Genomic DNA, 12,706 nt, shown 5'->3' with positions numbered 1-12,706 from the left:
GGAATGGACCCAGACTCCTCTGAAAAACTGCAACAATCAGTGTCCTCAGTTCCCAAAGAGTTAAGAAGGGTCGTTAAAGGAAGCTGGTGGAGCAGGATGGGAACAGGACTCTGGGACAGCTTTCACTGAGTGTTGATGCTTCAGATTCTGCATCTGGTTCCTCTAAAAACATTGAAGTTGCTAAAAGGTGTCACTCAGTGGGGTCACATGGCCCTGAAAGGATCGGATTATTGGCTAAATTACAATCAGACTGAGTTATTAAGTGCATGTAGACACCTTAATCTGACTAAGAACTGGATCGGATCGGATTCAGACCCCGAGATAACTGGGTTAAAGTCACTCTAAACCTGCTTGTAGACGCTGAAGCACGTGGTGAATCAGACTTTGCGTTCTGCGCATGCTCCAGATGTTTTCCCGGGGTCGTGACCCGGAAGTCAAAGGAGACGATATTCCTGTTGTTGTCGCCGTCAGAAAGAAACAAACAACGCGATGGAGAATGCTCCGTTGGGCATCGAGTTTGTGCAACAAGCAGCTCATCACAGAGCAAATGTAGAGGGACGTAGCTTCATCTGGCTCTGCGTTCTCCATCTTTCTCCAATGCCTGAGTTTGTTGTTGTTGTTGGTGGTGAAGAGGTCAACAGGAAGTGGCTCTGTTAGCAACAGCTGGAATGGGTACAGCGCCACCTATCATACCGGGGTATGACACGCTTTGTGCCTCTGATCCCATTCATTCACCGCCATATGTCCAAGGAGAATTACACTTTAATAACTCAGTCTGATTGTAATTTAGCCAATAATCTGATCCTTTCAGGGCCATGTGACCCCACTGAGTGATGAGACATTTTCTTTCTGTTAAATAAAGGTTCAAATAAAACATTTCCGATGGAAGTTTGAACTAAATCTAACTCGTGTTTAGCTCACCTGCACCTCAGGGCTGTTAAAGTTAAATGCTTTGTTATTTTGTTAAATATCATGCAGCGATGCCATATTTAACAGGACAACACACTCATCATGTCCCTAATAAGGTTACCATGCAGTTTATGTTATTTAACTAATATAAGATGATACACTGTCTGCAAACAGTTTAGATTTCTAAACTTATGGCTGCAAACTTCTTCAATTGATCTGTTTATGAGGCCGCAGAAGTCTGAGAACACCTTTTATCTAAATCTGGGAATAATCAGCGTTTGGAGACTTAGAAACAGTTAAAAACACACGTTGTGACGTGTCTTTCCAACTATTTTCTGCTCCTTTTCTTCAGAGATGACCTCCTCATCAACATGTCCACTGCAGCAGAAATGATTCCACTCATTACAAAGTTAAACTTCGTGCAATCAATGGAGATCGTTTCCATCTGTTTTTGCTGACTGATTAAAAAAAAGCTGTTTTTCTGCCTCGTCCTCTTCCTCAGCAGGTCGTGATCTTCTCGGTGTCCCAATCAGAAAAGGTCAATTGTTCATCTTAATTTCACTGGTACGGTTTTGAAACTCAGCTTCTTTTTTCTTCCTCTTACTGAACACTTCTACTTTTGTCTTGCTCAACTTTTAACAAAAAAAAAAAAACATGATGAAATCTCATATTTGTCTCTGATCAGCACGATATTTGACCCTCTGCCCTTTACATCCCACTGTCAGACGACCACGAACGCTTTTTCTGAGAAATATCAGAAGTCTAACCAGGTTTCCTCCTCAGGTTCTGTTTGGGAGCAAAGAGAAGAGGCATCTCATGCACATCATCACCACGGATGAGTCCAGGTGTAATCTGGGTGCAGCTAATAGCTGCCGTTAGCATGAGGCTAATTATCCTTTCTGTTGGCTTTCAGCCGTCCTGTGAGACCCTCACACGTCTCTGTCTGTCCCACTTTAACAGAATAATACATCTAAATCTCTCTTTTGGAAAGGAAAACGTGTGAAATTAAAGGCTTGAACTGGACTTCCACAGAGTGATGGACAGGGTGCCGGATGGTTTTTCAGTCAGTTTATCTTTAGAATGTCCCCGGTAACGCCGCTCAGAGGAGCTTACGTTGCCAGGTCAGGTATTTAAGTGAACAAACACACAAACAGTGATGCAAGTGTCTCCAACGTCGCTCCTGTAGTCGGAGCCGACGTTTCTGCACCGAACAGACTGAAGCTAAAACGATTCAAGGTCAAAGAGTTTTAGAGCGACCGCGGACCAGCTGCTAGTTAGCTGAGTTAGCAAAATTAGCCGAGTCAGCTAAGATACCCTTCGTATCATTGCCTGCTGCCGCCTGCTGACAGCCGCGCCTGTTACGGTGTTTGCTGCTCGGTCTGCACAGCAGGCAGTGATACGAAGGGAGAGAAAATAGGGCCAAGCGATTGTGAGGTCTGACTTTTTCCTGGAGAACCATTTTGTGATGCAAATGTATTACTCTGTTGAACGCATATTGTTCTGAGAAGCAACACGCTTTATTTTTTAAACCCCAGCCAACTAGCCGGACTACCTTCATCAACACCAAAACGAGGCTGGAACTCTGCTCACAGGACGCAGCAGGGGGTAAGAAGATGTTCAGAAATGATGCTGCTGATATGGGATGTTACACAGCTTCATGTCAGAAGAGGCGAACTGTCCCTTTAAGTTGTAACTCGACAGCTCTTATAGCAGGATGAACATGTCCAGCAGCAGTGACTAAAGCAGCAACAGAAGCAGAACAGAGGTGAAATCAGACGGGATTATTAATATCTTAAGTTTCTGCCTAACTATCAGTGGAATAAATGAGTTAAATTAACTGTTCAAGTCGGTGGTTTTGTCAGTCTTTGCTGTCCACGTTCTACGCTTTTAATACAGATTTTATTTCCCTGTATTCATGCATTCATTTTCTCCACAAAGATTTTACTGTGCCGCCTTAGCTTCAGGTCGTTCTTTTTTCTGCGCACTGATGATTATTTAGTTCAAAGATCTGTTAAAGCAGCACATGAACTACCATTTCATTAGGAGCCTGACAGAAATTCATTATTCTGCCACCAAAAACAGGCGTTTTTTTCTTCATTTTTGATGCTTAGATCAGCAGGCTTGAAGGTGGAGTACAGGTTGTTTTTCTCAGGGTCATCAGAAATGTGATGCGTTAAGAAGTCTTATTTAAAAAGAAGAAGTCCATCACAGGACCACGCTCACGCCCTCACAGCTCAGCAAACCCAAAGGTTGGTTGCATCATAGTATCATCGGTAACCTGTGTTGTACGGCGGGTTTTGATTGGTGCTGAAAACGATGTGGAAGTTTCATGTTCTTTACGTTCTTAACTTAAAGAAAGAAAAACGGTGACATCTGCTGGATGAAACATCAATAAGTCATTAGTAGGAGTACAGCTGAGTGAGGTTTGTGCTCTGAAAACTCATCACTTTATCAGTTTCTGAACCAAAGAGCGAGAGGAACATCTGTGTAAGACAGCTGTGGCACCTCTGTGGCGAGTTAACTCCTTATTATCGCGTTAACTCGTTAATTATTTAACGCTGATAAATATTTTATCGCTCATTAACGCAGGTTTTATTATAGTAAAAGTCTGTTGCTCACAGGCTTTTGTTCAAAAAGAAATTTAAAGTCCCTTTAAATGCTCTGTCCTGTTTTTTTTTTTTTTGCATTTAAAGGACTCACTACTTTTATTTGTGTATTTTATTTGCATTTTACTGTCCCTGCTTTTGATCTCAATATTTGTATCTTATCCCACTGTGGCACTTTGAAATTTTGTTGTAAATGTAAAGTGTGTTATAAATAAAATGTATTATTATTATTATTATTATTATTATTATTATTATTATGTAAAAGTCTGTTGGATGCATCACATTCACGCAGTTACAGCAAACACCACAAAGCATGGAGTAAAAAAACTAAATGCTGAAAGCTATACACTACTGTAGGATTCATTTTAGGATTCTGCGTACAAATGTGATTAATCGTGATTAATCAGGGAAATCATGTGATTAATTAGATTAAACATTTGAATTGTTTCCCAGCCCTAGTTAAAAATACATAAAAGAATATAAAGAGAAACAAATGAAATAATTTAAATGAATTTAAAAACAGGCAACAGTCCAGATAAGTTCAAAGATAGCGTGCAGATTTCATGCACTGACACATGAGAACAGAAATGTTTTTAATCTGGATTTAAAAATGTCTCCATTTGGTGAAAGTTTAATCTCCACTGGCAGTTTGTTCCACTTGAACAGAACAGAAAAAACTGTGAAAAACAGCAGCGTTATTGGGAATTCAGCTGGATTAATATACAGTTTACTGATTTTACAAAAAGATTTTAAAAAACACAAAAAGAAGGTGGTGAAAAATCTTTATAAAGAGAAAGAGGGAAAAGACAAAGCACAAATAGAAAGAAGGAAGTGTTAATGGCACAAAATAACTAATGAGGCAGTTAAGGCGAGACACGGCGGGCAAAAACAGGGATTTAATGCAGGGGTCCATCTTTAGATTTTGGGCCACTCTACTCCTTCAATATGTGTTATTTCAAAACATAAATTAAAATATTTATTTCATCACATTTTGTTTAATCGCGGCAGTACGTTTCGCCCAAATTGACCAAAATGAATTCCCCTATTTAAATCTTTAAATGCCGTTTTCTCAAAATCAGTTTTTTGTATTTTTCCAGTATCAATATCTCAGCCTATGGAGCACCTACTAACACCAAACTTTCCAGTTATACACTTAGCAGTATTCTGAAGATATTTACAGAAGGATTTGTTGATAAATCATTCCAGGCCTGATTTATGTGACATTATAATAAAAAAATATGGCGAAAATTGATGTTTTTTAGGCTATGAACAGTATATTTTGATTTCCTAGGAAATTAAAGCAGATATCCTGAAATCCTCTCTACAATTTTCTCTTCATTTAGTGTGTAAACAAAATGAACAAAGAATTTTGCACCTGGCTTTATCATATGTTCAGATCTATCTTCCGGAAATACATTAAAATGTGCACATATTTAATGAGATAATGCCTAATTTGCATAATTAAACATACAAATTTCTAAAACTTGTAATACATTTTTTTTTCATACTTGTATAAGTAATCAACTGAGGAAGTTTCATGGTGATATCTGTTATTTTAAAATATTACCCTATTCACCTGTAGCGTCTCGCCTTAAAGTAACAGGAGAGAATTTGGGAAATTATGTGATTAATTAGATTAAACGTTTTAATCGTTGCCCAGCCCAACATTTAACACGATGCGAAACTTCCTCAGAACCAAAAAGCTCCTATACTCGGATCAGCCAAAACATTATGACCACCTGAGGGAGTTTACCTGCTGATAAAGGCACATTCTGTGACTTTCAGTCTGTTCCTGCCGGCTGTTTTTATGGTTTTCACCAGTTTATTCGCCTCTGTGTTTAAACCATCCGTCAGTGAGGACATTTTCCTGCTACATGCATGTAAACGCAGCGCGTGATCTTTCCATTGATCCGGACAGCGCCACCTTTCTGCAGCCCGCCGTTTCTCTGCTTCCCCGCCTCCAGCTCATGAATAAAGATGAGAGGGTTGTTTCTGCCTCTCAGAGGATTTAAAGGCAGAAGTTGCAGCTCTGCCTCAGAGGACGGCAGCTTTTCCACTGTGAGTACATGTCATACGTTCATCTCTTCTTCTCTTTATTTAACTGTGTTTGGATTAAATTCACTTTAAACTTTAAATTCAGCTTTTCTGAGCTTCCACCGTTCAGTTTGATTGGTTATTATCATCACATATGAACACAGAAACTCTCCGTAAATCACAGAATGCGCTCAGTTAAACTCTCAGCAGAGTTCTTTAAGACTGCAGGTCTTCATAATGAACTTTTCTGTTTAAATAAGAACATACGATCCTCACTGTGTGCAGACGTGTTGCATCTGATCTGCAGAGCAGTTTATCGCGCAGCGTAAAGAGTAAAAGTAGTCGTTGCAACACGTTACAGCTTCCTCTTTTTCTGATTACAGTCAGCACTCTGCACACAATTACACTGATGTGGTCCTGAGAGGAAAGTAAGAAAGTTACATTTCAAGCATGTGGAACAAAGAAAGTGCAGGAAATGATCACATTTCTGCATCTTCCATGCTGTCACAGTGCCATTAAAACTCCCCTAAAAGTATTTCCTTCCTTCTTTTTCCTGCTTTTTTGCATAAAAAAAATAGTCAAATGTGAGAAGAGCTTATGGGGAAACGGAAAGAAAGAAAATGTGAAAACTTCTTGTCTGAAGAGGCCGATGATGTAACCAATCAAAGGACAAATGGGAGTGCCAAAATAAAAGAATATATGAGTCTGGAGACAAGTAAAAGTATTGATTCAACGTAAAAGAGAAACAATAAAGAAATGACTGATTATTTCTCTTTTTTCCTCCAGGTCAAATGAATCACTGCATGATGAATTATTATGTTAATAAAGGAAAATGAAGTTAAGTTTTTATCTTGACCCAGCAGAGAACTCAGTTTCCTCTCAGAGCTTCACACGTCAACACTGAAACCATCTTAGTCAGAGGCTTCCTAAATAAAACTTAGTCAGGAATTCTGCTTTTCTCGGTCATCTGGTTTTTCATTTACATTTAGATGATTTGAATGAAACTAAATAATTAAAAACCTTTGACATTAATCGGTAAATTAAATGTATAAAGTCTACTCCACATCGGAGTGATTTCAAACAAATTTTAGCATTTTCTCAGACCTGTCAAAGGTCTGATCCTCCACTTGTAATGCAGCTTATACCGCCACCTTCTGGACACGTGTCACAGCCTGGTTTATTCACTTTCATCCAGTCAATGGAAACCTGTATGCAAGTTTTCTGTGCCATCAGAGTTTGAATACGAATATCTAATATTGAATTTTTACAGCATTAAAATTAGACTTTGAATGTGAAAACCAACAGTGAAAAAAAAAAAAAAATCAGTTTGAAAAAAAATCAACATCTAAACATTTTGTGGGAAAAAAAATTCAACTTAAAAAAATTCAAGTTACGCTCCATTCATCAGATCAGCCATGTCCACCAACGCAGGTGATGGTGCTTCGGTGAGTGAGTTTACTTTATTTGCCATTTGTGTTAGTAAAATTGAGTGATAGATATTACTCAATATCTATTGAGCTGATCTGTCCAATGGAGCGTAACTTGATTGGCTGCCGTTGGATGAATTGAGACAGGGCTCGATTGCTTCTCCCTGTTTACCCGGATGTTGAGTCTGGTTCTTTTTCCACTGAATTTTTTTTTTTTTTTTTTTTTTTTTTTTAACACTGTTGGTTTTTAAAATTCAAAGTCTGATTTTGATGCTGTAAAAATTAAATATTAAAAATTCGTATTCAAATTCTGATGGCACAGAAAAACTTCCATAAACCTGACAGATTCCCATTCCTTTTCCGAAATATTCCTCCACATTTGCTTCGCTTGTGAACAGAAGCCTGGTGACCTTAGCTTTCCTCTGCAGAGGCTCTGCTCTGAGGCTCTGAGAATAAAACTTTGACGGTGCTACTGATCACATTTTAAGAGAAAGGCTTCATAATGTCTGTGTACTTAAGATTCAGAGGGTTTGTCTGTCCGGTGAAACATCACTGTGTCACACTAGGTGACAACAGGAGCATAAATTCTTGCTTTTGTCTTGACTGAGATGTCAGACTACAAAAAGGACTGCATGTGATAAAAATGAAAGTGTTCTGAGAGCGACTGCTTTACAGCTGACGAACATGACGTTTTCTCCAGAATCGATCGAGTGATGGACGCAGAAACCAGCAGCACGACGATGGTGGCGGCCCTCGGCCGGCATTTCTCCCTCGGAAAACTGTACGACTGCCGTCAGGACTCACTCATCCCGAGTAAGGATTGGTCAATTAGATTAAGAATCTTGTCAGGTACATTTGATTTGCCAAATAATTCCCGACCACACTTCTTCCTGTGTTGGTTTCACACTCGTGCCTGTGTGGAGCTAAAAGCTGTTTATAACTTTCTTCTGTGTTGTGGCAGCACCATAACCCTAACTCCAACCATAACAATGACCATAACCATAACTCCAACCATAACAATGACCATAACCATAACCCCAACCCTAACAATAACCATATATATGCATGTATATATATCCATAAAAATGTTGTTATTAATTTTCCTCCTATGCCCCCTCACCTTTTAGACACACCAACTTGATACTAAAACCAACCACCAACCGTTGATCCAAATCCACTAGAATCTAAAAGTTATTAATGACACCTGATTATGACACAGTTTGTCATTATAATTCTCTTTTTCTATCAGACCATTCAACACAGTTCTGTCTTTTATACCTTCCCCTCCCGTATTTCCTAACCCTAAGGTCACAGGAACATAGCCCTAACCTTAAGTCCCCCACTCCATGACACGTTTAAAAAAAAAATAATCATAATTTTTACAATTTTTCTCAAAAATATTATTATTTTTTTTATAACTGGTCACAGCCCATAACCATAACCCTGTATAGCTGCCAAACAAACAGCAACTTAATCAGTACTGCCACCAGCCAAATCTAATCTAACCTAATCTCAACCCAGCTCTGAGACCGTTTAACAGCAGCAGAAATGTCTCAAGTGAAATTTCAATAATCTTAGGATATTGAAAAACAAAGATTATGCATTAATTCATGAACAGAAGTTATAACCATCGGCTGAAGAAGTTTTCTACACTACTTTGGTTGGTTTATTAAGAGAGAGTAATCCTCATAAGTTTCACCAAATGGAGTCATTTTTAAATCCAGGTTAAAAACATTTCTGTTCTCATGTGTCCATGCATGAAATCTGCACGATATCTTTGAACTTATCTGGACTGTTGCTTGTTTTTAAATTCATTCAAATTATTTTATTTTTATTCTCTTTATATTCTTTTATGTATTTTAACGCTTCTTCCACTCCCTGCTGCAATGCTTTTATTGTATGTGAAGCACTTTGAACTGTTTTGTACATGAAATGTGCTACAAATAAATTTGATTTGATTTTGATAAGATGCTAAATAACTACGGTTAAACTGGATGTCTAAAGAGCTGAGATTAATTATGAAAGCAGCAAATAAGGAGCCAAATAATCCTCTATGTTAGAATGACTTAAACTGCACTCAGAGAGAAATTCTCTATAAATAATATTTCTTTCAAACACAAACAAGTCATCTGCATAGAGAGTGATTTTGTGATTCCTTGACTCAACAGCTGCTTCAGATTAGCTCATATTTGGACTCCAGTGACACTGGCCTCATCCGAACAGCTAATGTTTCAATGAAAGCAAAGCAAACTTGGTAAAATTAGATTTCTCTGTTCTTGCAGGTATGACACTGTGGGACCGCAATGATCTGGCAAATCACGTCGTAACAAAACCACAGGGCTTCAATGACTTTCAGATATTTTCGTCTGAGTCCATTTCGCAGAAATCCTCAGCGCTGAGCATAGAGCTCTCCCTGAAAGCAAGTTTTTTGTTTGGGTTGGTGAAAATTTCAGGATCCGCCAAATACCTGCAAAATTCTACGAAAACCAGAAGGCAAGCCCGAGTAACGCTGAAGTACGAGGGGACCACAGAGTTTAAGGAGCTGTCGATGGAGCTTCTAGGACAGAGCAACATGAAGTATCCTGAGGCCATAAAGCAGGGCACAGCGACACATGTGGTCACAGGCATCCTGTACGGGGCCCGGGCCTTCTTTGTGTTCGACTGTGACGTGTCTGAGCACGAGAGCCAACGAGAATATGAGAACACCTTTTCTGGGATTCTCAAGAAGATTTCCAGCAGTATAATTGATAGTGACGGTTTTCTGAAAATACAAGATGAAGACTTCAAAACAGTCAACAAATTCTCCTGTAAATTCCACGGAGACTTTTCCCTGAAAAAGCCTCCGACATGTTTTCTGGACGCGGTCAAAGTCTATCAAAACCTGCCAAGGCTGCTGCAGGAAAACGCCGTCCCACTGAAGGTCTGGATGGTCCCGCTGACCAGTTTAGATTCTTCTGCTGCCAAACTCGCATGCCAGATAAATGCCGCTTTTGTGGACGATGCACAGAGAGTCGTGGAGTACTTTCACGAGCTGGAGGTGAGGTGCAACGATGCTCTGAGAACGTCGGCGCAGCAGTTCTCACAGATTGACAAAAAGCTCAAAGCTTTTAAGAAAATGTGTTCCGAGCTCAAGCTGGGCTTTCAACAAGACATAGCAAGGAAACTCCCATCTGTCCGAGGAGGAGAAGAAGACGAGGCTGTCCTGGCAGAGATCCTGCAGAAGAGGGTTTCTTCTCCTTTAAGCAACGCAAACCTGAAGGAGTGGCTGAACTGTACAGAGAGAGAAATCGACACCGTGATGTTTTTCACTGGCTTGATGAAAAACACCCGAAAAGTTTCCTCTCCGACTGGTCTGTGCAAACAAGTTCTGAGTGTAGAACATGCTGTGTGCTTCGTCTTCACCTCACTGGGCGAGGATGAGCCGTACCTCTCAGCTTTATCAAAGTACCTGAAAGGAACAACCAACCAAGCTCCACACGCTCACTATGCAGCAACCAAACAGTGGTACGCCTCAGAAACGGTTCAGGAGGACATGAGGAAAAAAGCCAAGCTCTTCAGTGATTTTGCAGAAGCCAACAAGGAGAACAAGAACACAAAGTTCCTGACAGCGGGTTTAACAGATAAAACACACAAAGGTTCAACCATCTACCTTTATAAAGACGGCTTCACTGTCAGTGAGAACTTTGAGCCTCCTTCAAAGCCTGAAAGTGTGACAGCAGCCAACATAAGCCCTAACAGTGTGACTCTGAAGATTTCTCCTCCCAGATATGGAGCAGAGAACATCACCTCCTACTCTGCTGAGTTCTGTGTCAGCGGAGAGGATGAATGGAAACAGAAGGAGTGGAAAGAAGCTGGAGGATTCACAGTGAGCGGCCTGATGTCAGACACAGAGTATGTGTTCAGGTGCAGAGCAGTGACCCCGCTGGGTGTTGGACCTGCCAGCGAAACCAGGATAAAGACTCCATGATCACATCTTCCACACTGGTATGGAGTTAGATGCACAAACGATTTAGAAATGTCCTAAAATCAATATTTTACTCACAATGGAACATAGAAAACCTATCAAATGTTGAAAGTGAGAGCTTTTATGAGCTCCTCCTGAATCTGACAGCAGCAACATGTGCAGCGTCCCCTCTTCTTTTAACGACATCTGCAAACTAGGGCTGAGCGAATTAACTCGTTATTATCGCGTTAACTCATTAATTAAATAACGCCGATAAATATTTTATCGCGCATTAACGCAGGTTTTATTATTGTAAAAGTCTGTTGAATGCATCACATTCTCACAGTTACAGCAAACACCACGAAGCATGGAGTAATAAAATAAAGATAAACTAGCAGCTAACATCACCGCTACAGGTGTGAAGCTAACGGAGCTAACTGGCACTACTTCCTGTTTTACTTTTTTCAACATAAAAGCACGTATTTCATAATACATTTTAAAAAAAACTCCCACATTTACAGCCAAGTTGAATTGTCTTCTCAGCGTAGTAGTTCCAGTCTAAAATATCACTTAAAGGCAAAACACACAACTGATAGCAGCAAGTCATTCAAGGAAACAGACAGTGGAGCGAGGCTTCTACATAAAAACTACAGAAAGATGCTGATGTTAAAAGTGTGTTTGCACAACAAATGTTATGGCACTTTCATTCATATGGCAGCACATTTAAAATAAAGCTAAAGGCTAAAAGCTATACACTACTTTTGGATTCATTGGATTTTGTGTACAAATCCGATTAATCGTGATTGATCAGGGAAATCGTGTGATTAATTAGATTAAACATTTTAATCGGTGCCCAGCCCTATTGAATACAGATTTCGAACTCATGCTAATTATTTGACTCCTTTTCAATTTAATGACTTGGATTTGATTGCATTATGATTGTAGGCAGCTCATATTTTTCATAAAATAGCAGAATGTCTCACTTTTTAGCATTTTGACATATTTTCTATGTCCTGCAGTGCGGTCCCCAACCCCCGAACCCCGGAGCGGTACCGGTCCGCACAGAAAGAATGAATAACTTACATTATTTCTGTTTTATTCATTATTCTGTCACAGAGGTGGTGAGGTAGGACACGGATGCAGACTCCAAAAGGTGTTACGCAAAAACTGAGATTTATTCACAAAACAAAAATGTGATTAACAAAAAGCGCGGCTCAGCCGGATATGAAAAAAAAAAACTAAACTGGGGAATAAATACTTGACAAAACAAAACAAAAGGCGACAATGTTTTATTTTGAAAAATGGCCAAATACTCTCCGTTACATCCGTCTATGACTCACTGTCGACACGTGTCAAGATGCTCGTCTCGGTCACGTGACACGCTAACGCTAATATTAAACCCAACAGCTAGCAAAATGAGTAAAAAACAGACGTCTTTGCAAAGTTTCTTTACATTCTTTAAAACTACATATATTCATCTTTCAGCTTTCTTCTGCTCCAGGGGACCTGCTCCACCAGGTGGTCCATGTGGCCCCGCGAGCTCATCAGCAGTGAGTGAGGAAGCCGACATCATCATCCTCTTCTGCAGCTTCAAACTGTGTCAGCGGAGCAGCTTCTTTTGCTTGCTGTTTGTGATTTTTACAGTCTTAATAATACATTCTTATTATTGATTAACTGAAGGTAAACTCAATGACCCTGTTCTGTTTCCTGATTATTACAACTTCAGAATCCTTATTATGATCACAAAAAAGTCCACGATGAAATGCTTTGTAACAGGAAGTCTGTGT

General features: G+C 39.7%; 1 protein-coding gene across 2 annotated transcripts; it reads left to right on the top strand.

The window, feature by feature from the left end:
- The first annotated feature begins 7,285 nt into the window (after positions 1 to 7,285).
- LOC142398183 (cytolytic toxin-alpha-like) lies at positions 7,286 to 12,592 on the top strand. 2 transcript variants are annotated; one of them, XM_075482142.1, is made up of 3 exons: positions 7,286 to 7,789; positions 9,259 to 10,960; positions 12,421 to 12,592. In XM_075482142.1, exons 1-2 carry the CDS (start codon positions 7,690 to 7,692, stop codon positions 10,941 to 10,943), a joined length of 1,785 nt encoding a protein of 594 aa, XP_075338257.1. In that variant the 5' UTR covers positions 7,286 to 7,689; the 3' UTR covers positions 10,944 to 10,960; positions 12,421 to 12,592. The 2 variants fall into 2 exon arrangements, with proteins under 2 accessions (XP_075338257.1, XP_075338256.1); XM_075482141.1 differs by having other exon boundaries at positions 12,405 to 12,592.
- Positions 12,593 to 12,706: the final 114 nt, after the last annotated feature.

The sequence above is a fragment of the Odontesthes bonariensis genome, chromosome 14 (genome assembly GCF_027942865.1).
Source record: "Odontesthes bonariensis isolate fOdoBon6 chromosome 14, fOdoBon6.hap1, whole genome shotgun sequence".
NCBI classification, from domain to species: Eukaryota; Metazoa; Chordata; class Actinopteri; order Atheriniformes; family Atherinopsidae; genus Odontesthes; species Odontesthes bonariensis.
Note: the sequence above shows the minus strand (reverse complement) of the source record. Positions and strands in the feature narration are given on the sequence as shown.